The following is a 25,082-nucleotide window of genomic DNA, read 5'->3' as shown; positions in this document are numbered from 1 at the left end:
TCTACCTCCTCGTAATCCTAGTGGGGGCATCCTCATTCACCGTGTAAAAACGTGGAGCCTTCAATCTGCTCTGCCAAAGCTATGCCCCGCTGGTCGTTACCTAGGGGAGAGTGCCAGGAAACGTGATGCGCATTGAAGTCTCCTTGAACCAGACGATTATGGCAAGATAGTAGCCCATTTATGTCGGGCTGACCATTAACTAGGTCACAACTACCAACCGGCGGTGTGCACACGTTGCATAGCTCTATCTCAGCAGTGCCGGACTTGACTGGTACAAAAAAGATATGATGACTTTTATTAGAGTGGGTCGATTTGTGGGGGCCATTAAACTCACAACACGAATTTTTGCTTCTTTGGTCTTACAGATAATCAACATAGCAATTTTGTCATTTAAAATTGATATTTCCATCTTCGTTGTAGACCCCTGGTTTCTTGGGAAAAATTCTTAGAATTGCTCATAGTTTATGATTTTGAGAAAAGCTAAGAACTGACCCTCCCAATCTTATAAACCTTTTGTTATTGAAAATTGATTTTACAAGTTTATGGATTATCAATACAAATACTTACTCACATTCTTATCTCCTGGCATGTTCCATCAATAAAATATTTTAGAGCAAACCATTTTTGTATACTCAAAGGCACTGCAGTTGTCCGTAGATTTTTGCAGACAAATGAAGTGCACCTTAAACATTTTTCTGGTGGTCTGGTGTCTAGGATGTGCTATCAGCACAAATTCCACCAACAGCAAGGATTATCTGGTGAGTATTTGTGAAATTTTCCAAAATTGGTGAATTTTTAGTATTTTCTTGAGCCGGGCTGTAAACTGATTTGGACCATTCTTGGTATAGATGTAGGAGTTGAAAATTTCTGTCCAAAAAAAAATCATATCGGGAATTTCTATAGTCTCAAAAATGCATATATGGAATTTGGTGTACATGGGAGCTATACCTAAACATGGACCGATTTGGCCCATTTACACTCCCAACTTACCTAAGGGATATTTGAGCAAAATTTCGTGCGCCTAGTCTCAGTCAGGACAAAGCAAGCCCGCTTTTGGCAGACGAATAGCAGGACGGATGGACATCAAACAGAAACACAGACAAATGGACAAACAGACTGACGGACAATCCGGCAGATAGCCAGTTAGACAGAGAGAGGGTCAGATAGATGGACAAACAGACAAATAGAAACAGAAAGACAGACAATCAGACAAACTGAAGGACAACAAGTAAAAGCGTGCTAAGTTCGGCCGGGCCGAATATTATATACTCTCCACCATGGATCGCATTTGTCGAGTTCTTTTCCCGGCATCTCTTCTTAGGAAAAACAGGATATAAGAAAAGATTTGCTCTGCTATTAGAGCGATATCAAGATATGGTCCGGTTTGGACCACAATTAAATTAGATGTTGGAGACCTGTGTAAAATGTCAGCCAATTCTAATAAGAATTGCGCCCTTTGGGGGCTCAAGAAGTAAAATAGAGAGATCGGTTTATATGGGAGCTGTATCGGGCTATAGACCGATTCAGACCATAATAAATACGTATGTTGATGGTCATGAGAGAATCCGTCGTACAAAATTTCAGGCAAATCGGATAATAATTGCGACCTTTACAGGTTCAAGAAGTCAAGATCCCAGATCGGTTAATATGGCAGCTCTATCAGGTTATGGACAGATTTGAACAATACTTGGCACAGTTGTTGGATATCTTAGCAAAACACGTCGTGCAAAATTTCATTCCAATCGGATTATAAATGCGCCTTTTATGGGGCCAAGACTTTAAATCGAGATATCGGTCTACATGGCAGCTATATCCAAATCTGGACGGATTTGGGCCAAGTAGCATAAACATGTCGAAGAGCCTAACACTAAGCACTGTCCCAAATTTTGGCGAAATCAGACAATAAATGTCTCTTTTATGGGCCCTAAACCTTAAATCCAAAGATCGGTCTATATGGCAGCTATATTCAAATCTGGACCGATCTGGGCAAAATTTAAGAAGGACGTCGAAGAACCTAACCAAACTCACTGTCTCAAATTTCAGCGACATCAGACAATAAATGCGTCTTTTATGGCCCCAAAACCTAAAACCTAGATATCGGTCTATATGGCAGCTATATCCAAATCTGGACCGATCTGTGCGATATTGCAGAAGTATGTCAAGGGGCTTAACTTAACTCATTGTTCCAAATTTCGGGGACATCGGGCAATAAATGAGCATTTTATGGGCCCAAAACCATAAATCAAGAAATCGGTCTATATGGCAGCTATATCCAAATTTGAACCGATCTGGACCAAATTGAAGAAATATGTCAAAGGGCCTAACACATCTCACTGTCCCAAATTTCAGCAAAATCGGATAATGAATGTGGCTATTATGGGCTTTACACCATAAATCGGAGTATCGATCTATATGGCAACTATATCCAAATCTGGACCGATCTGGACCAAGTTAACGAAGGATGTCGATGGGCCTTACACAATTCACTGCCCCGAATTTCATCACAATCGGATAATAAATGTGGCTTTTGTGGGCCTAAGACCCTAAACCGGAGGATCGGTCTATATGGCAGCTATATCCAAATCTGAACCGATCTGGACCAAATTAAAGAAACATGTCAAAGGGCCTAAGACAACTCACTGTCCCAAATTTCAACAAAATCGGATAATAAATGTGGCTTTTATGGGCCTAAGACCCTAAATCGGCCGATCGGTCTATATGGGGGCTATATCAAGATATAGTCCGATATAGCCCATCTTCGAACTTAACCTGCTTATGGACAAAAAAAGAATCTGTGCAAAATTTCAGCTCAATATCTCTATTTTTAAAGACTGTAGCGTGATTTCAACAGACAGACGGACAGACGGACGGACATGGCTAGATCGTCTTAGATTTTTACGCTGATCAAGAATATATATACTTTATAGGGTCGGAAATGGATATTTCGATGTGTTGCAAACGGAATGACAAAATGAATATACCCCCATCCTTCGGTGGTGGGTATAAAAAGACAGACAGACGGTCCAACAGAGAGAAGGAAAAACAGACAGATAATATTTACTCAGACAGGCGGACAGATTAGCAGACGAACAGAAAGAAGGAGAGACACGCAGACAAACAAGCAGAGAGACAGAGAGACAGAAAGAAGGAAAGACATATAGACAGACAAATGGACAAAAGAACAGATATACATACAGACGGACAAAGAGAAGAAAAAACAGACAGACGGTCAGACAGAGAGAAAGAAAAACAGACGGATAGTATTTACTCAGACAGCCGGACAGATTAACAGACAGTCAGACGAACAGAAAGAAGGAGAGACACACAGACAGACAGAAAGAATGAATGACAGACACACAGGTGTTCAGAAAGACAGACAAAGTGACGGTCAGACAGACAGACAATAGAACAGATATACGTACAGACGGACAAAGAGAAGAAAATACAGACAGACGGTCAGACAGAGAGAAAAAAAAACAGAAAAAAACTCAGACAGATTTACAGACGAACAGACGGACAGAAAGAAGGAGCGACCCACAAACAAACAAAGCAGAGAGGCAGAAAGAAGGAAAGACAGATAGACACGTGTTCAGAAAGACAGACAAAGAGACCGTCAGACAGACAGACAAACGGAAAGCTGAACAGATATACATACAGACAGACAAAGAGAAGAAAAGACAGACAGACAGATAATAAATACTCAGACAGGCGGACAGATTAACAGACGGACCGACGGACAGAAAGAAGGAGAGACACACAGATAGACAGGCAGAGAAACAGAAAGAAGGAAAGACAGATAGACACGTGTTCAGAAAGACAGACAAAGAGACCGTCAGACAGACAAACAAACGGACAGTTAAACAAATATACATACAGACGGACAAAGAGAAGAAAAGACAGACAGACGGTCAGACAGAGAGAAGAAAGAACAGACAGATAATATTTACTCAGACAGGCGGACAGATTACTATTCAGACAGATGAACAGGCAGACGAACAAACTGATGGGCAGACAGACCGACTGGTGTTCTGACAGAAAGCCGAATATAGAGACAGACAAACTGACGGACTACAGATGGACAGACTGAGAGATAACAGACTGTTAATTAAACAGAAACTTTTAATTAAATAGGGTCATTGGTTGGGGGTTTAGACCGCATGTCTTGAATTGGGTATATATTGCAGTTGTCAAACCTTTAATGCTATATGGTGTTGTGCACTGGTGGACGACGCATCAAAAGTCCAACTACTGCTCAATACTAAACCGGATCCAAAGAATGGCCTGTTTGTGCATCACAGCCGCACTGAGGACGACACCATCTGATGCACTGAATTTAATGCTACATCTTTTGCCTCTGGACTAGACTAATTGCAGCGACCACTGCCGTGAGGTTAAGGGAGCTTTCTCTTTGGTGATGTGGCGGCTATAGACACTGTGATATCCTTGATACAATATACGATGTTCCAGGCAGTGTGGATTACACCCTACTTAAGCCGCTTTTTGATGAAATGTACTAAACCACTATTCCTGAAAGGACCGATTGGAACTACGATATCCCTGGTAACAGAAGTAACATAGACTTCTATACGCATGGTTCCAAACTAGACGACCAGGTGGGCATTGGGGTGTACTCTAAAGATCTAGAAGTGGTCATATCGAAAAGGTTACCCGACCACTGCAATGTATAGCAAGCGGAGATCCCTGCAATTGAGGAAGTGGTGGAATGGCTCAGATATAATGTCATTACGACGTCTGGCATAACTATCTTCTCAGACAGCCAGGCAGCCATTAAATTCCTGGAGAATGTATTTCTGAACACAAAAACCGCCCTCGAGTGTCGCAGATCTCTCAACGAGATGGCTGAACAGTTCAATATTCACTTGTTCTGGGTGCCGGATCACAGAGATATCCCAGGAAACTGTAAAGCGGGCGAGCTTGCGAGACTAGGAACTACCCTACACATTCCAGGGATACTGGAATCTGTGGGTATGCCTCTAGCGACATGTAAGCTAAGTTTTCAAGCCCCAGGAGCAACGAATGATAGATGGTCACAAAGAGGGGTCCAAAACTATGTGGCCTAAACTAGACTGTAAGAGGTGTACTGATTTGCTGTCATTGGCTAGAATACACGTCTCAGTCATTGTATCCGTCATGACAGGTCATTGTCTAATCGGAGAACATGCTGACAGACTGAAGGTTGCCAGCAACGACTTTTGCAGAAGCCGTAAGGACATCGAAGGAGAAGAGACTATAGAAAACCTTCTGTGTGTGTGTCCCGCACTAGCAGTCAGAAGGAGTTCCACTTTACATTCTCATTTCTTTGAGAACCTGTCTGATTTTCGCAAGTTATTGGGCTTTTAAAGCGACCTGGATGATTCAACGGTAGAACCTAGAAGGCATCTTCCTTTTTCTGTTCCTGTGATATCACATTGGACGAAAACGTCTAAGTGAGTCTGATGGCAGACTGCCACTTAAACCTAACCCAATCAAACCTAGTTAAAAAGTGGATGGACAGATTGATAGACAGACATACGGGCAAACCATCTGGCGGACAAACAGATGGACAGACAGACTACTAAGTGGATAGCCGGATAGACAGACGGACAGACTGACGAGCAGAAATACAGTACAACAAGCAGACGGACAGACATTCAGATGGAGAGACAGACGAATAGATAGGTGGACAGAAAGACGGATGCAAAGACAAAGAGAAGACCGACTATTAATTAAAGAGTGGACAGACAGATTTACAGACAGACGGACAGGCATACGGTAAACAGATGAACAGAAAGATAGAGAGATGATAAGACCAACTGTCAATTGGACAGTGCATGGACTGATTTACAGACAGACGGACGGCGAATAGATGGACAGACAGAAAGAGAGATTATAAAACCGACTGTTAGTTAGACAGTGGACCAACAGATTTACAGACAGACGGCAAACAAATGGACAGACAGATAGATAAGACAGATGGACAAACTGTCGTACAGATAGACAGACGTACAAATGGACAAACAGACAGATAGACAAACAGACAGACAAACGTTCGGCCGGATGGACATACGCACCGGGCTTGTTCGATTTCAAATATCATACTTCGAGGTGTTACAAACGAAATGACTATGTTACTACACCATTCTATCCAATGGCGGCATAGATATATGAAATGAAACTTAATCAGCCTAAGTACAATATTATCTCTTCGGGCTAGTGGCAAAAACTTAACCTGTCTCATATTTCCATATATTCACACACAGGATTTGTATAATGGTGATGACCAAATAATCATTATACAGTCGCTCTTCATGAAAATCAATTCCCTATTGATAGAAATCAATAATACAAATCAAAGGCTGGGAGACATGGAAAAGAGGTAGGTAAGTTTAAAAATTTGTTTATAATGTTTATACTTAGATGTCTTTGTCTTAAACCTTTTCAGAATCAGCGAAATCAATGAAAGGTTTGTATTGGAAGCCTATTAAAAAAAAAAAAATAAGAGAGTCCTAGGTTCGGCTGGGTCGAATCTTATATACCCTCCACCATGGCTCGCATTTGTCGAGTTCTATGCGCGGCAAACAAAGAACGTTGAATAAGAACTGTTTTGCTATTGGAGCTATATCAAGTTATAGTCCGACTCGGACCATAAATGAATGCCGAACATTGTAGAAGTCATTGTGCAATATTTCAGTTCATTCGGATAAGAATTACGCCTTGTAGGGGCTCAAGAGGCTAAACGGGAGATAGGTTTATATGGATCGATTCAGACCATATTAGACACGTATGTTGAAAGTCTTGAGAGAAGCCGTTGTAAAAAATTTCTGCCAAATCGGTTACGAATTGCGCCCTCTAGAGGCTCAAGAAGTCAAGATCCTAGATCGGTTTATATGGCAGCTATATCAAAACATGGACCGATGTGAACCATACTTAGCGCAGTTGTTGGAAGTGATATTAAAGCACCTCGCGCAAAATTTAAGTCAAATCGGACAAGAATTGCGCCCTCTAGAGGCTCAAGAAGTCAAGACCCAAGATCAGTTTAAATGGCAGCTATATCAAAACATCGACCGATTTGAACCATACTTAGCGCAGTTGTTGGAAGTGATATTAAAGCGTCGCGTGCAAAATTTAAGTCAAATCGGATGAGAATTGCGCCCTCTAGAGGCTCAAGAAGTCAAGATTGGTTTATATGGCTGCTATATCAAAACATGGACCGATTTGGCCTATTTATTTAAGGTAGCTGCTTAAAATTTTGCACACATTTTTTTTACTCCTTCGAAAGATAGCTGGCTTTCGAGAGACAGATGGATGGAAGGACGAACGGAAGGACGGACGGAAGGACGGACGGAAGGACGGACGGAAGGACGGACGGAAGGACGGACGGAAGGACGGACGGAAGGACGGACGGAAGGACGGACGGAAGGACGGACGGAAGGACGGACGGAAGGACGGACGGAAGGACGGACGGAAGGACGGACGGAAGGACGGACGGAAGGACGGACGGAAGGACGGACGGAAGGACGGACGGAAGGACGGACGGAAGGACGGACGGAAGGACGGACGGAAGGACGGACGGAAGGACGGACGGAAGGACGGACGGAAGGACGGACGGAAGGACGGACGGAAGGACGGACGGAAGGACGGACGGAAGGACGGACGGAAGGACGGACGGAAGGACGGACGGAAGGACGGACGGAAGGACGGACGGAAGGACGGACGGAAGGACGGACGGAAGGACGGACGGAAGGACGGACGGAAGGACGGACGGAAGGACGGACGGAAGGACGGACGGAAGGACGGACGGAAGGACGGACGGAAGGACGGACGGAAGGACGGAAGGACGGACGGAAGGACGGACGGAAGGACGGACGGAAGGACGGACGGAAGGACGGACGGAAGGACGGACGGAAGGACGGACGGAAGGACGGACGGAAGGACGGACGGAAGGACGGACGGAAGGACGGACGGAAGGACGGACGGAAGGACGGACGGAAGGACGGACGGAAGGACGGACGGAAGGACGGACGGAAGGACGGACGGAAGGACGGACGGAAGGACGGACGGAAGGACGGACGGAAGGACGGACGGAAGGACGGACGGAAGGACGGACGGAAGGACGGACGGAAGGACGGACGGAAGGACGGACGGAAGGACGGACGGAAGGACGGACGGAAGGACGGACGGAAGGACGGACGGAAGGACGGACGGAAGGACGGACGGAAGGACGGACGGAAGGACGGACGGAAGGACGGACGGAAGGACGGACGGAAGGACGGACGGAAGGACGGACGGAAGGACGGACGGAAGGACGGACGGAAGGACGGACGGAAGGACGGACGGAAGGACGGACGGAAGGACGGACGGAAGGACGGACGGAAGGACGGACGGACGGAAGGACGGACGGAAGGACGGACGGAAGGACGGACGGAAGGACGGACGGAAGGACGGACGGAAGGACGGACGGAAGGACGGAAGGACGGACGGAAGGACGGACGGAAGGACGGACGGAAGGACGGACGGAAGGACGGACGGAAGGACGGACGGACGGACATGGCTATATCGACTTAAAATGACATGACGATCAAGAATATATATATACTTTATGGGGTCTCAGACGCATATTTCGAGGTGTTACAAACAGAATGACGAAATTAGTATACCCCCATCCTATGGTGGAGGGTATAAAAATAGCACATATATCAAATTATAGTCCGATCTCCACCCTATTTAGGAAAGCCACGTAAGGCTCTAACGCAACTCTTTGTACCAAATTCATGGGTTAAAACGTTTTTCTCTTATGGGCCTAAGAACTTAAATCAGGAGATCGGCATATATATAGGGCAAGAATGTCGAAGAGCTTAATAGGGCACACTGTGCCAATCAGTTAATATAAAGGTCTTTTATGGGTCCATGGCATTAAATCGGGAGATCGGTCTATATCACAGCTATATCTAAATATAGACTGATCTAGGCCATATTGAACACTAATATCGAAGGGCCTAACACACCGCACTTCTACAAATTTCAACGAAATCAAGTTATAAACGTGATTTTATGGCCTCAAGAATTTAAATCAGGTAGCCGGTATTTATGGCGGCTATATCTTAATATAGCCCGATCTTGACCATACTCTGTACAAAAGTTTAGCGGCCTAATACAACTCATTGTGCTAAATTTCAGCGAAATTGGTTACTTAATTCAACCTCAAATCGGGAGATCGGTTTATAATAAACTACATCCAAATCTAGATCTTGGCCAGTAGAACTGAAATGTCCCAAATTTCATCGAAATCGTTCGTGATCGTGATCTGAACCGATCTGGGACGTATTGAACAAGGAAGTCGAGAGGCCTAAGACAAATCGCCGTACCAAATTTAAGCGAAATCGGAGAAAAAAATGCGCCTTTTATGGGCCCAAGACTTTAAATCGAGTGATCGGTCTTTATGGCAGCAATATCCAAATCTGGGCCGATCTGAGCAAAATTGAACATGGATGTCGAGAGCCCTAAAACAACGCACTGTCCCAAATTTCAGCGAAATAGGACAATAAAAGCGTTTTTTTGGCCCGAATGCCTTAAATCGAGAGATCGTCCTAAATGGCGCTTTTTTGAGCCCTATACCCCAAATCGAGAGTTCGGTTTATATGACAGCTATACCCAAATCCGGGCTATTCTGGGCCGTATAGAACAAAGATTTTTAGTGTTCCAACACAATTCACTGTCTCAAAATCCTGCGAAATCGGATAATAAATGTGGCCTTAATGGACCTGAAACCTTAAATCGGCATATCGGTATATATGGGGGCTGTATGAAGATACTGTCCGATCTGGCCCATACTCGAATGGTAGAAATGTCGAGGAGCCAAACACAACACATTGCGCTAAATTTCAGCGGAATCCGATAACAAATGTGAATTTAACATTCCGACGGTTGAGTCATCCGTTGCCTTATACGTAGTACAAGGTTCACTTGTACTTTTTGTATGGAATTTTATATGAAAACGCATTTTTTTCACATTTGTTATACCCATTACTATAGGATGGGGGTACGCTAATCTAGTCATTCCGTTTATAACACCTCGAAATATTCATCAAAGACCCCATAAAATATATAGATATTCTTGATCGCCTCGACGTTCTGAGTCGATCTAGCCATGTCCTTCTGCCTGTCGATTTCACGATAGCCGTCGAACGCGTAAAGCTAGCCGCTAAAAGTTTTGCACAGATATTTCATATTACAGTTGGTCCTTGGGGATTACAAATGGGCCATATCGGTTCAGATTTAGATATAGCTTCCATATAAACCGATCTCACGATTTGATTTCTTGAGCCCTTACATGGCGCAATTTTTATACAATTTGGCTGAGATTTTGCATGTGGTGTTCCGTTATGATTTCCAACAACTGTACCAAATACGGTTCAAATTGGTATATCACCTGATATAGCTCTCATATAAACCGATCTGCTGATTTGACTTCTTGAACCCTTACACGCCGCAATTTGTATCCGATTTGGCTGAAATTTTGCATGAAGTGTTCTGTTATGATTTTTAATGATTGTGCTAAGTACGGTCTAAATCGGTCTATAACCGGATATAGCTCCCATTTAAACCCATCTCCCGATTTGACTTCTTGAGCCCCTGGAAGCCGCAATTTTTTTCCAATGTGGCTGAAATTTCCCACATAGTGATCTGCTTTGACTTCCAACAACTGTTTCAAGTACGGTTTAAATCGGTCAAAATTTTGATATAGGTCCCATATAAACCGATCTCCCGATTTGACTTCTTGAGCCCCTGGAAGCCTCAGTTTTCACCCAATTTGGCTGAAATTTGGCATGTGGTGTTCCGTTATGGCTTCCAACAACTGAGCCTAGTACGGTCCAAATCGGTAAACAACCTGATTTAGCTCCCATATGAACAGATCTCCCGATTTGACTTCTTGAGCCCCCACAAGCTGTAATATTTGTCCGATTTGGCTGAAATTTTGTATGTAGTGTTCTGTTATGACTTCCAATAACTGTTTCATGTACGGTCTAAATCGGTCAAAAATCTGATATAGCTCCTATATAAACCGATCTCTCGTTTTGACTTCTTGAGCCCCTAGAAGCCTCATTTTTCACCCAATTTGGCTGAAATTTGGCATGTAGTGTTCCGTCATGACTTCCAACAACTGAGCCCAGTACGGTTCCAATCGGTCAAAAATCTGATACAGCTCCTATATAAACCTATCTCCCAATTTGACTTCTTGAGCCCCTAGAAGCCTCATTTTTCACCCAATTTGGCTGAAATTTGGCATGTAGTGTTTTGTTGTGACTTCCAACAACTGAGCCCAGTACGGTTCCAATCGGTCTATAAGCTGATATAGCTCCCATATAAATCGATCTCCCGATATGACTTCTTGAGCCCTGGAAGCCTCATTTTTCATCCAATTAAGCTGAAATTTTGCAGGAAGTGTTCTCTTATGACTTCCAACAACTGTTTCCAGTAAGGTCTACATCGGTCAAAAATCTGATATAGCTCCCATATAAACCGATCTCCCGATATGACTTCTTGGGCCCCTAGAAGCCTCAGTTTTCATCCAATTTGGCTGAAATTTTGCATGTAGTGTTCTGTTGTGACTTCCAACAACTAAGCTAGGTACGGTCCCAATCGGTCTATAAGCTGATATAGCTCCCATATAAACTGATCTCCCGATATGACTTCTTAAGCCCTTATAATCCGCATTTGGTCTGTAATCAGTTTGTAACCTGATAAAGCTCCCATATAAACCGATATCCCGATTTGGATGTTGGCCATTGGATTTTTTTAAGGGGCCACCTTAACAGCACGGAGCCCTATGTTAGAGGTACGGACACTGACAATTGAAATTTGATTTTATTGTTTGAAAAATTAAGACACAACTTAGGGATTTTATTATTTAATTCCTAATTTCTTACTGCTTCGGACGTAGTTTCATCTCTGAAAATTGTAACGAATAATAGGCGCCTTTCCATGCATCCCAGGTGACACCATCATCCTTATTCACATCATCTCCTTTCAAATAGGGTCCATTCACATTGCTGAAAAATTGGAAACAAATTGAATTACAGATACAAAATAACGATTTTTTATCACTCCATATATATACCCAAGACCGCAATCTGTAAACCACCATGCCCCATCGAAAAGTTCCGCACAATTAGAGCTCTCATCGATGTCATTGTCAGAATCATAGGTGGAAAATTTCATGCCTTTATAGGAATTCAAATCATCACCAGCGTTCCCCTGATATTTACCCAAGTTCTTTAGAGAATAAAATTCAGATTCATTGCCAATTTCAAAGTGGTCATACAGGGCAAAACGAGTATTATTGTCCCAATCTTTTAGTACAATCAACAGTTCTTGTGGAGTCTGGGAGGTAAATTCATGGATTTTTTGTAAACCCAAGAAGAATTCACCATTTGGAGCATCACCAAAGCCCTCTTTGTATTCTGCCCAGTTGCGATAGAAATTCACAGAGCCATCTTGACGCCGCTGAATGGAAGTCCAATTTGAAGATTGGAGCTCCTCCAACATGGAATTCGGAGCTTTTATGCTAAAAAGCATTACAAATGAATATTAACTTCAATAAATCTTAAAGGGATTTTTTTTTTGTAAACCATTTTCTCTTACTCTTCTTCTTCTTCATTGCCTTGGAATGCCTGTGATTAAATTAAAAATATTATGAAAAAATATATAAAATGTAAGTTAATAGGATACCTACATGCAAAACCACTAGGAGCGCACAAAAAATCACAAAAATTAAACAAAACCACTTCCACATGATTCAAAATCGTGTCTAAGATTCAGCACTAAATTCAATACGAAAATAGATGTTTGTTTCATAGACATAAACATGGGTAATTCAAGAGTTCATGTACTGATAAACTTGCAGAAGGTTAGGTTAGACAATATTCGCAATCTGCAATCAACCAAACTATGGCAATTTTAATAACCAGCGTCACAGAAAGGGGTCATATTCATTTAGTCATTCCGTTTGCAACAACATTGAAATATTTCCGACCCTTTATTGGGCCTGCCGATATTCCATCCGAATATGGCTACAATATAACCAAACTCCTGACTTATTGTGTTGCCCAAAAAGTAATTGCGGATTTTTCATATAGTCGGCGTTGACAAATTTTTTCAACGGCTTGTGACTCTCTAATTGCATTCTTTCTTCAGTCAGTTATCAGCTGTTACTTTTAGCTTGCTTTAGAAAAAAAGTATATTTGATTAAAGTTCATTCTAAGCTTTATTAAAAATGCATTTACTTTCTTTTAAAAAATCCACAATTACTTTTTGGGCAACCCAATATTATTTAAGGCATTTTTTTGGTAAAGCCCGGAAAGAAGAGTAGTATACCTGTCGAAGAGTATACGGATGAACTCAGAATCGCTCTCTGATTCGATTCAGTCTGTCGATCTGTGTGTGTCTGCCTGTCTGTCTGTCTGCATGTCTTTCTGTCAGTGTGTATGTCCGTTTGGCTATGTGTCTGTCTGTCCGTCTGTCTTTCAGTTCGTCTGGCTGTCATTCTGTATGTCCGTCTGGCCGTAAGCCTGTAACCCTGTCTGTATGTCTGCTCATTTAATTCGTTACAAACGAAGGTCGTAAATTTTCATCCGATCGTCTTCAAATTTGGCACAGACACCTTCCTTTGGTCTAGAGGCGAATTCTATTGAAATTGAAAGAAATCGGTTCAAATTTGGACATAGCTCCCAATTTGGACTAAGATTACAATAATATCGTCATTTGTTCACTGATTGTCATGAAATTTTGCACCAGGAGTAACTCGACATTACTGGTGCATATGTATCACCCTGGAGGCCACCGTAGGGCAGAGGTTAGCATGTCCACTCATGGCGCTGAACGCATGGGTTCGAATCCTGTCGAAAATATGAGAAAACATATTCAACAGTGGTTATCCCCTCCTAATGCTGGCAACATTTGTGAGTTACTATGCCATGTAAAAACTTCTCTCCAAAGATGTATCGCACTGCGGCAGACTGTTTAAACTCGGCTATAAAAAGCTGGACCCTTAGCATTGAGCTAAAAACTTGAATCGCACAGCACTCATTGATATGTGAGAACTTAAACGAATGTTCATGGACAAAATTTTGCATTTGCACCTACGAAAATTAGTACAAGGCTTTCTTTTATGTCTCTCGCCATAACCATTGGATATTTGGATATATTGGGTTGCCCAAAAAGTAATTGCGGATTTTTTAAAAGAAAGTAAATGCATTTTTAATAAAACTTAGAATGAACTTTAATCAAATCAAGCAAGCTAAAAGTAACAGCTGATAACTGACAGAAGAAAGAATGCAATCACAGAGTCACAAGCTGTGAAAAAATTTGTCAACGCCGACTATATGAAAAATCCGCAATTACTTTTTGGGCAACCAGCTTCCATATTCCTCTGTGACTCCCACAATAGATACGGATTTTGGGCGAAATTCTACATTTCAAGTTTGAGCAAATTCATAATTTCAAGGAATTGGCCTGCATATCCAACATGATGTAGAGTATCAAAAGACCGGCTTTACCCCACTCTAGACCGTTCTTACTCGTTTTTAAAAAACTTTTTAGAACATATATTTTTTTTTGTCTTTTCAGACTTGTGACGCAAAATTCCCAGATAAGGAATTTGCATCAAGCTGTAGATTTGCAGAAAAACCAATTGACCGAAAGCCAAACTGAGATCAATAAAAGGCATATATAAACCTATTTTCAATATCAAACACTGCTAACTTTTTCCTTCTTTCATGTCATTTTAGATTAGGCGAGTTGTCAGAGGGGTAAGTGGTAAAAAAAAACATCAAAAAACAGTTTTCATATTTCTTTCTTTGCTACATCCAAAGTAATGCCTGGATTACTATCCTCAAACGTTTTGATGGTTCTGTTGACTTTTATCGCTCTTGGCAAGAATACAAAGACGGGTTTGGTAAACCCCCCAATGGGGAATTTTTTATTGGTCTGACCAAACTCTATCGTATGACCTCGGCAGCTCCCTATGAACTTTTAATAGAGCTACGCGATTGGGATGATGAAATGCGTTATGCCCACTATGATCATTTTAAGATTGGAAGTGAAAGAGAAAAATATAAGCTCAAGATATTGGGTAGCTATTCAGGAGATGCAAAAGATGCCTTGTCGCGTCATAGAAGAGAGAACTTTGCTACCTTTGACGAGGACAGTGATCAATGTGCTCATGAGTACAGGGGAGCATGGTGGTTTTACAACTGCTACAGCAGGTAAGTATGGCCTTAAGGGAAAAATGAGACAAAAAATTGACTACAGCTCACATTGAAAGGAGAACAAGGCTTTTTATTGGGTTGCCCAAAAAGTAATTGCGGATTTTTTAAAAGAAAGTAAATGCATTTTTAATAAAACCTAGAATGAACTTTAATCAAATATACTTTTTTTACACTTTTTTCTAAAGCAAGCTAAAAGTAACAGCTGATAACTGACAGAAGAAAGAATGCAATTACAGAGCCACAAGCTGTGAAAAAAATTGTCATCGCCGACTATATGAAAAATCCGCAATTACTTTTTGGGCAATCCTATATAATAAAAAGTTATATCTGTTTGTTGTTTTATACCCTCCACCATAGCATGGGGGTATACTAATTTCGTCGTTCTGTTTGTAACATCTCGAAATATGCGCCTGAGACCTCATAAAGTATATAAATTCTTGATCGTTATGTCATTTTAAGTCGATCTAGCCATGTCCGTCCGTCCGTCCGTCTGTCTGTCGAAAGCACGCACTCTAACTTTCGAAAGAGTAAACCTAGCCGCTTGAAATTTTGCATAAATACTTCTTATAGGTGTAGGGCAGATGGGATTGTGAAGGGACAATATCGGTCCATGTTTTGTTATAGCTGCCATATAAACCGATCTGGGGTCTTGACTTCTTGAGCCTCTAGAGGGCGCAATTCCTATCCGTTTTGGCTGAAAATTTGCACGACGTGTTTTATTCTGACTTTCAACAACTGTGCCAAGTATGGTTGAAATCGGTCCATAACCTGATATAGCTGCCATATAAACCGATCTGAGGACTTGAACACTTGAGTCTCTAGGGGGCGCAATTCCTTTCCGTTTTGGCTAAAATTCTGCACGATGTGTTTCGTCATGACTTTCAACAACTGTGCCAAGTATGGTTCAAATCGGTCTATAACCTGATATAGGTGCCATATAAACCGATCTTGGATCGGTCCAAAAAGTGATATAGCTGTCATATAAACCGATCTTGGATCTTGACTTCTTGAGCAACTACATGGAGCAATTTTTATACGATTTGGCTGAAATTTTGCATGACGGGTTCTTTTATGATTTCCAACAACTGTGCCAAGTATGGTTCAAATCGGTCTTTAACCTGATATAGCTGCCATATAAACCGATCTTGGGTCTTGACTTCTTGAGCCTCTAGAGGGCGCAATTCTTATCCGATTTGGCTGAAATTTTGCACAACGTGTTTCATCATGACTTCCAATAACTGTGTAAAGTATGGTTCAAATCGGAATATAACCTGATATAGCTGCCATGTAAACCGATCTTGGATCTTGACTTCTTGAACAACTACAGGGAGCAATTTTTATCGGATTTGGCTGCAATTTTGCATGAGGAGTTTTTTTATGATTTCCAACAACTGTGCCAAGTATGGTTCAAATCGGTCTTTAACCTGATATAGCTGCCATATAAAACGATCTGGGGTCTTGACTTCTTGAGTCTCTAGAGGGCGCAATTCTTATCCGATTTGGCTGAAATTTTGCACAACGTATTTCATCATGACTTCCAATAACTGTGTTAAGTATGGTTGAAATCGGTCCATAACCTGATATAGCTGCCGTACAAACCGATCTGGGGTCTTGACTTCTTGAGCGTCTAGAGGGCGCAATTTCTATCCGATTTGGCTGAAATTTTGCTTGACGTGTTTCGTCGTGACTTCCAACAACTGTGCTTAGTATGGTTCAAATCGGTCTATAACCTGATATAACTGCCATATAAACCGATCTGAAATCATGACTTCTTGATCGTTTATAGGGCGCAATTATTATATGATTTGGGTGAAATTTTGTACAACGGCTTTTCCCATGACCTTCAACATACGTGTCAAATCTGGTCTGAATCGGTCTATAACCTAATTCAGCTCCCCTATAACACGATCTCCCTATATTACTTTTTGAGCCCCTAAAGGGCGAAATCCTTATTCGATTTGGCTGATTCGGACCATTACTTGATTCAATAGCTCCAATAGCATAGCATTCTTTTATCCTTTCCTTTCCTTTGTTTGCCAAAAAGAGACACCGGGTCAAGAACTCGACAAATGCGATCCATGGTGGAGGGTATATAAGATTCGGCCCGGCCGAACTTTTGCACGCTTTTACTTGTTTTTTCTAAAGGGTGATTTTTTTGAGGTTAGGATTTTCATGCATTAGTATTTGACAGATCACATCAGATTTCAGACATGGTGTCAAAGAGAAAGATGCTCAGTATGCTTTGACATTTCATCATGAATAGACTTACTAACGAGCAACGCTTGCAAATCATTGAATTTTATTACCAAAATCAGTGTTCGGTTCGAAATGTGTTCATTCACCGTAACGTTGCGTCCAACAGCATCTTTGAAAAAATACGGTCCAATGATTCCAACAGCGTACAAACCACACCAAACAGTGCATTTTTCGGGATGCATGGGCAGTTCTTGAACGGCTTCTGGTTGCTCTTCACTCCAAATGCGGCAATTTTGCTTATTTACGTAGCCATTCAACCAGAAATGAGCCTCATCGCTGAACGGTGAATGAACACATTTCGAACCGAACACTGATTTTGGTAATAAAATTCAATGATTTGCAAGCGTTGCTCGTTAGTAAGTCTATTCATGATGAAATGTCAAAGCATACTGAGCATCTTTCTCTTTGACACCATGTCTGAAATCCCACGTGATCTGTCAAATACTAATGCATGAAAATCCTAACCTCAAAAAAATCACCCTTTAATTTTAATGCCTTTTTTACTTTTCTACCTTACAGCCATTTGTTTGGCCCCTATAGAAACAGTAATGTTGAAAATCCTGGCATGAGTTGGGATAAATGGAGAAACGATTATTCCTTGAAAACTGCCGAAATGAAAATTCGTAAAAAAAGTTTGTGACAAAACTGGCTTCAATAAAAAAGCAGGCCTAAGAAAAAATATTCTAGCCAGAAAAATAAAATAAACCGAAAAACACAAAAGACAATAACTTTCAAAGTTTGTTTTATTAAATTTTTATGTTTTAATATTTCAATTTCAACATTGTGTGATATTTAAAAGCCCTCATGACGGTCAGTGTGTCACATGAAACGAAAAATCGAATTAATCGCATTGTACTTGTAATAGATGGCTGGGCGTTCGATCGATCCTATGGGCGAACATGGCTTAGGATCATTACCTTATTTTGGGCAAAGGTTTTGCCACCCGTCTTATGTATGAGAAAGTCCTATTTGACATTGTTCGAAAATTTGATTTTGGAAAGCTTTAAACGCAACAAAAGGCAACGGCATACACCACTAGGCGGACTCGGATGAACCATTTGAGACCGGAAGCGAAACACTGAAAAGGCGTAAGCCTCAGCTGATCTATGAAATCTGGCTAGAAGAACAGATACCCAATGGCTAAAACTGCGTATAATATGACCTGTGCACTAGAACTACACTAGACTACAGAGGAATAAAACTCCTTCCCTCCACATAAAGAGTACTTTCAACAGCACTTTGTGATAGATGAACCAGTAAAAGCGTGCTAAGTTCGACCGGACCGAATCTTAAATACTCTCCACCATGGATTCCGTAAAAAATTTACCCTTATTAACTGAGTTTGAATTTCAATTATTATACCCAGCACCATAAGATAGGGCGTATATTCATTAAATCACTCAGTTTGCAACACATCGAAATATTAATTTCCGACCCTTTATGGGGAGATCAGTCTATATGGCAGCTCTCTATTATATAAAAATGAAATTGTTTCGCTTTGTTTGTTTGTTAGTTTGTTTGTCTGTTCCGTATAGACTCAAAGACGGCTGAACCGATTTGCATGAAATTTTCGTAGATGGTAGAGTTTGGGCCCTCGGTGAAAATAGGGTGCTACATTTGTTGATATCCGAAGGGGGGGCGGGCCCTCCCCTTCCCCATACAACATTTTTCAAAAACGCCAGATCTCGGAGATGCGTTCACCGAAAATTTGTTTGCCACCTTATGGTACCCCAAAAACACGAAATTGGTAAAAAATTTTATGTCAAATAATATGGGGGGACGCCCCATCCCAAAACCCATCCGAACGGACATGTCAACCGATTGGGACAATATGGGTATCAAATGAAAGGTATTTTAGAGTAGAGTACGAATTTGGTATATAAATTTCACTCTTCATTTTCGGGGGTCCCCCACCCCCAAAAAAGCTCCAAGAGGACACTTTCACCGCTTTGGGCAATATGGGTATCATATGAAAGCCATTTAAGAGTAGAGTACGAACTTGGCATTAAAATGTTACCCTAATTGTCGGGAGGCCCCCACCCCCAAAAACACCATCCAACAGGTCATTTTTATCGCTTTTAGCAATCAAATAAAAGGTTATTACAAGTGGAATACAAATCTGACACAAACATTTATTTTTTGGTGTCAGAGAATCAATTAAAGGAAAGGTCTATGACAATATGTTTCGAATCCAAAGTATTCAAGTATCTGGGTCATGTCCTACCGATCCGCAGGATCGGTAGATCACGACATAAAAAAACTCAAATAAATTATCGTTTGGTGCTTAGCATCTGGGGGAGCGACTCTCTCCTCAAAATAAATGCAACACCAAACTGTCATGTAGAATGACCGAGAATAAATTATACTCAAATGAAAGGAGTGTCAGAGGGCAATATCCCTCCCCTATCGTACCCAAAAAAATTAATTAAAAATAATATATGTGTAATAAGAAAAGATTTAAGCGAAATTTTGTTTATTTATAATAACTTAAATTTCTGTATTGTGTCCTTAGTTAGGGTGGGATATCTAGGGGGCCACCCTACCTCCAAAGCCATCAGCCAAACGAAATCTAAACCAAATGAAAGGTATTTGAGACCAGAGCACGAATCTGATATATGGGGATCTGACTCATCCCCAAAAACACCCCCATACCGGACATATTTACCGACCATAGCAATGTATGGCTCCAATGAAAGGTATTTGGGAGAATAGCACCAATATAATATCCACATTGGCGCAAAATATCTCAAAGGCCGTACCAGCACCCCCAAACAGGACTTATTACCTGACGTAACCGTATAGGGCTCATATAATATAAGAGAGTGAAAGAAGGCGCAGCTGAGCGGGCCCTGTCCAGCTAGTCTTATATTTAAAAAGAATTTGTATTTGTTTGTTCCGTATAGACTCAAAAACGGCCGAACCGATTACCTTCAAATTTTCACAGATTGTGTAGATTGGTCTGGAAGGAAACATAGGCTTCATAATTTTTTGATATCGAAAGAGGGGGGGCGGACCCTCCCCCTTACCCCAAAAGTACCGCCCAAAAATAAAAATGGACCGATCGGGACAATATCGGATTCAAATGATAGGTATTCAGTAGTAGAGTATGAATTTCATATTAAAAATTCGGTCCAACAAACTGGGGGGCAGCTCCAACCCCAAAACCCCCTAAAATAGGTATTTTGGCCTATCACGACAATATTGTTCCGTATAGACTCAAAAACGGCTGAACCGATTACCTTGAAATTTTCACAGATTGTGTAGATTGGTCTGGAAAGAAAAATAGGCTTCATAATTTTTTGATATCGAGGGGGGGGGACCCTCCCCCTTACTCCAAAGGTATCACCCAAAAATGAAACTGGACCGATCGGGACAATATCGGATTCAAATAATAGGTATTCAGTAGTAGAGTATAAATTTCATATTAAAAATTCGGTCCAACAAACTGGGGGGCAGCTCCAACCCCAAAACCCCCTAAAATAGGTTTTTTGAGCGATCACGACAATATGGGACTCAAATGAAAGGTATTCAGGAGTAGATTGCAAATATGTTGAGGAAGGAGAAATAGGCTTTATAATTTGTTGATTTCGGAAGGGGGAGGACCCTCCCCCGTTATTCAAAAACACCATCCAAAATCAAAAGTGAACCGAGCGAGACAGTACAGGTATCAAATGAAAGGTATTGGAAAACACAATACAAATATGTTATTAAAATTTGGGTCTAAGAACCCATCGGGCCGCCCCAACCCCAAAATTTTCCCTAACACACTTATTGGACATTCATGTCAATATGGGCCTCAAATGAAAGGTATTCGGGAGTAAATTACGCTTCAGGCAAACAAAATCAGATCGAAGTATAGAGGGTCACCCTACATCCCAAAAACGCTTTAAATAGGCATGGGACTCGATTTTTGTTTGTTCCGTAGACAAACAACAATTTTTTCAGATTGTGTCAGTATGTCTGGAAGGAAACATAGGCTTTATAATTTTAAGATATCGGATGGAGTCGGACCCTCACCCTTACACCCAAAACGCCACCAATATCCGAAAGTGGTCCGATGGGCACAAGGGTATCAAGTGAAAGGTATTGGAGACCAGAAAACGAATATGGTATTAAAATTTTGGTCCAAGGACCCAGCGGAAGGCTAAATTTTTAGCTGAATCCATGGTGGTGGATACCCAAGATTCAGCCCCGTCAAACTTAGCACTTAGCAAACGAACAATGTGGTGGTGGCAAAGCACCTCACATTTTTTTGGCAATCTCTTTCAAAGCTGCGATAAGAATGTTTACTATTCTAGATTAATTTGACTCTTTTTGAACTTTCTGAACATTGTGTGCCTACATTTAAAAGGCCTGGTTGATAATCAGCAAAGAATTCAAAACCAAATCAAATATTTTGTCAATCTTGAAGTGTGCTATTAAATAAAAGTCTCATGTGAAAAAAATTGTCAGTCTATTAAGGGAATCGTTTCTAATATGATGAGCAGATTAAAATTGGCATTGTTGATTTTGTTTGCCGGATTGAAAGTGTGTGCCAGTATACCCTTAAATGATGATGGCTCTGTAGGTATTAAGAGCTTAAAAGGGTTCTTTAGCAAGCCCTAACGTCAAAAAATTTTTATAAATTTTTTATATTTTTCTTCACAGGAATCTACTACTGAAGCCGAAAAACTAACTTGGGAAGGCCTTTATGCCATACACGACAATCTGGTGCACGAAGCCAAGCAATTAAATGAACAACTAAACGAGTTGGAGAAAATGTAGGTTAAAAAAATTCGTTGTTTGGGTTTTATGTACTAAAACGATTTTTTTTTAAATTTTACAGAATTGCAAATCTAACGAAAATGTGGGTATTGAAACGTTAAGGATTTATTTATTACTTTTTTCAAAAAATTTTATTTTGACTAGTAAATGCATGCTAAGTTCGGCCGGGCCGAATCTTGAGAACCCACCACCATGGATTCTGCTAAAAATGATTGCAAATTAAAGGACATAAATTCATTCTATGTACCACACTTTTGTCAAACCTGCAATAATTAAAGCTTCTAGGAACCGAACAAGGACGCTTTACATGGCGCAGTTGTTGGAAGTCATAATGGAACACTACTTGCAAACACTACTTTCAGACAAATCAGACAAAAATTGCGGCTTCCAGGGGCTCAAAAAGTCAAATCGGGAGATCGCTTTATATGGAAGCTATATTAGATTATAGACCGATTTTGACGGTACTTATCACAGCTGTTGGAAGTCATAACAAAACACTATGTGCAAAATTTCAGCCAAATCGGACAAAAATTGCGGCTCCCAGGGGCTCAAGAAGTCAAATCGGGATATCGCTATATGAGGGAGCTATATCAGGTTATAAACCGATTTTGACGATACTAAACACAGTTGTTGAAAGTCAAAACGGAACACTATGTCCAAAATTCAGCCAAATTGGAGAAAAATTGCGCCTTCCAGAGGCTCAAGAAGTCAAATTGGGAGATCGGTTTATATGGGAGCTATATCAGGTTATAAACCGATTTAGACCGTACCTTACACAATTATTGAGAGTCATAACAGAACACTTAGTGCAAAATTTCAGCCAAATCGGATAAAAATTGGGGCTTCCAGTTGCTCCAGAAGTCAAATCGGGAGATTGGTTTATATGGGAGCTATATCAGGTTCTTGACCGATTTGGACCGCACTTAACACAATTATTGAGAATCATAACGGAACACTTAGTGCAAAATTTCAGCCAAATCGGACAAAAATTGCGGCATCCATTGGCTCAAGAAGTCAAATCGGGAGATAGGTTTATATGGGACCTACATCAGACTATAGACCGATTCGGACCGTACTCAGCGGAGTAGTTGGAAGTCATAAAAGATCACCACATGCTAAATTTCAGCCAAATCGAACTAAAATTGCGGGAGATCGGATTATATGGGAGCTATATCTAAATCTGAATCGATACGGCCCATTTGCAATCCCTTTTGACCTACATCAATATTAAGTATCTGTAAAAAATTTCAAACGGCTAACTTTAGCTGTCCGACCGTCTGTTGTAATCATTCTACAGCCTTCAAAAATTGAGATAATGAAATGCAATTTGGCACAGATACGTCTTTTTAATGCACTCTGGTTAACTTTTTGAACGGACCAAATCGGACTATGTTTGGATATAGCTGCTATATAGACCGATTTGCCGATAAAGGGTCTAATGCTCATAACAACTTCATTTTTCATCCGATTTTGCTGAAATTTTAAACAGTGAGTAGCTATGGGCCTCCCGACATCTGATCCAAATATGGTCCAGATCGGACTATATTTATATATTGCTGCCATATAGACCATTCTGCCGATAAAGGGTCTGAAGCCCATAAAAACTTTATTTTTTGTCCAATTTCGCTGAAATTGAAACAGTGAGTAGTTTTAGGCCTACTAATATCTGACCCAAATATGGTTCAGATCGGACTATGTTTAGATATAGCTGCCATATAGACCGATCTCCCGATAAAGGGTCTGAATCCCATAAAAGCTTTATTTTTTAACCGATTTCGATGAAATTTGAAACAGTGAGTAGTTTTAGACCTACTAACATCTGACCCGAATATGGTTCAGATCGGACTATATTTAGATATAGCTGCCATATAGACCGTTCTCCCGATAAAGGGTCTAAAGCCCATAAAAGCATTATTTATTGCCCAATTTCGCTGAAATTTGAAACAGTAAGTAATTTTAGACCTACTAACATCTGACCCAAATATGGTTCAGATCGGACTATATTTAGATATAGCTACCATATAGACCGATCTCGCGATAAAGGGTCTGAGTCCCATAAAAGCTGTATTTTTTAGCCGATTTCGCTGAAATTTGAAACAGTGAGTAGTTTTAGGTCTACTAATATCCAACCCAAAAATGATTCAGATCGGACTATGTTTAGATATAGCTGCCATATAAACCGATCTTGGGTCTTGACTTTATGAGCTTCTAGAAGGCTCAATTCTTCTTCGATTTGACTGAAATTTTGCAGGAGGTGTTTAGCACGTTAGTATGATTCACATCGGTCCATCGGTTTTGATATAGCTGCCATATAAACCGATCTTGGGTCTTGACTTCTTGAGCCTCTAGAGGGCGCAATTCTTATCCGATTTGACTGAAATTTTGCACGTAGTGTGTTGGTGTCACTTCCAACAACTGTGCTAAGTATAGTGGAAATTGATCCATAACCTGACATAGCTGTCACATAAACCGATCTAGGGTCTTGACTTCTTGAGCCTCTAGAGGTCGCAATTCTTAACCAATTTGGCTGAAATTTTGCATGACGTGTTTTGTTATGACTTCCAATAACTGTGCTAAGTATAGTGTAAAGTGGTCCATAACCTGAAATAGCTGTCATAAAAACCGATCTAGGGTCTTAACTTCTTCAGCCTCTAGAGGGCGCAATTCTTATCCGATTTGGCTAAAATTTGGCATGACGTGTTTACTTATGACTTTCAACAACTGTGCTAAGTATGGCTCAAATCGGTCCATAACCAGAAATAGCTGTCATATAAACCGATCTAGGGTCTTGACTTC

At 41.0% G+C, this 25,082-nt stretch overlaps 3 protein-coding genes across 4 annotated transcripts in view; 2 read left to right on the top strand and 1 right to left on the bottom strand.

The window, feature by feature from the left end:
* The first annotated feature begins 631 nt into the window (after positions 1 to 631).
* LOC106086008 (fibrinogen C domain-containing protein 1) lies at positions 632 to 18,239 on the top strand. 2 transcript variants are annotated; one of them, XM_059368271.1, is made up of 7 exons: positions 632 to 758; positions 6,261 to 6,376; positions 6,443 to 6,463; positions 14,626 to 14,721; positions 14,787 to 14,807; positions 14,871 to 15,263; positions 18,042 to 18,239. In XM_059368271.1, the coding sequence occupies exons 1-7, from the start codon at positions 672 to 674 to the stop codon at positions 18,160 to 18,162; spliced, it is 855 nt and encodes a 284-aa protein (XP_059224254.1). In that variant the 5' UTR covers positions 632 to 671; the 3' UTR covers positions 18,163 to 18,239. The 2 variants fall into 2 exon arrangements, with proteins under 2 accessions (XP_059224254.1, XP_059224255.1); XM_059368272.1 differs by lacking the exon at positions 6,443 to 6,463.
* On the bottom strand, positions 11,847 to 12,822 carry LOC106086029 (fibrinogen C domain-containing protein 1-like). Its single transcript, XM_013250533.2, has 4 exons — positions 12,734 to 12,822; positions 12,643 to 12,671; positions 12,119 to 12,565; positions 11,847 to 12,050 (listed from the first exon to the last, which is right to left on the bottom strand). Exons 1-4 carry the CDS (start codon positions 12,791 to 12,793, stop codon positions 11,924 to 11,926), a joined length of 663 nt encoding a protein of 220 aa, XP_013105987.2. The 5' UTR covers positions 12,794 to 12,822; the 3' UTR covers positions 11,847 to 11,923.
* Positions 18,240 to 21,895: 3,656 nt separating the features above from the next.
* Positions 21,896 to 25,082, top strand: part of LOC106086026 (fibrinogen C domain-containing protein 1) — a 4,485-nt gene continuing 1,298 nt past the window's right edge. The window contains exons 1-3 of the mRNA XM_013250531.2: positions 21,896 to 22,085; positions 22,170 to 22,282; positions 22,348 to 22,368. Of these exons, the coding sequence (XP_013105985.2) occupies positions 21,999 to 22,085; positions 22,170 to 22,282; positions 22,348 to 22,368 (221 nt within the window). The 5' untranslated portion in view covers positions 21,896 to 21,998. The remainder of the gene's footprint in view (positions 22,086 to 22,169; positions 22,283 to 22,347; positions 22,369 to 25,082) is intronic.

The sequence above is a fragment of the Stomoxys calcitrans genome, chromosome 4 (genome assembly GCF_963082655.1).
Source record: "Stomoxys calcitrans chromosome 4, idStoCalc2.1, whole genome shotgun sequence".
Classification (NCBI taxonomy): domain Eukaryota; kingdom Metazoa; phylum Arthropoda; class Insecta; order Diptera; family Muscidae; genus Stomoxys; species Stomoxys calcitrans.
The sequence above is the reverse complement of the archived record's forward strand: the minus strand, read 5'-3'. Positions and strand labels throughout refer to the sequence as shown.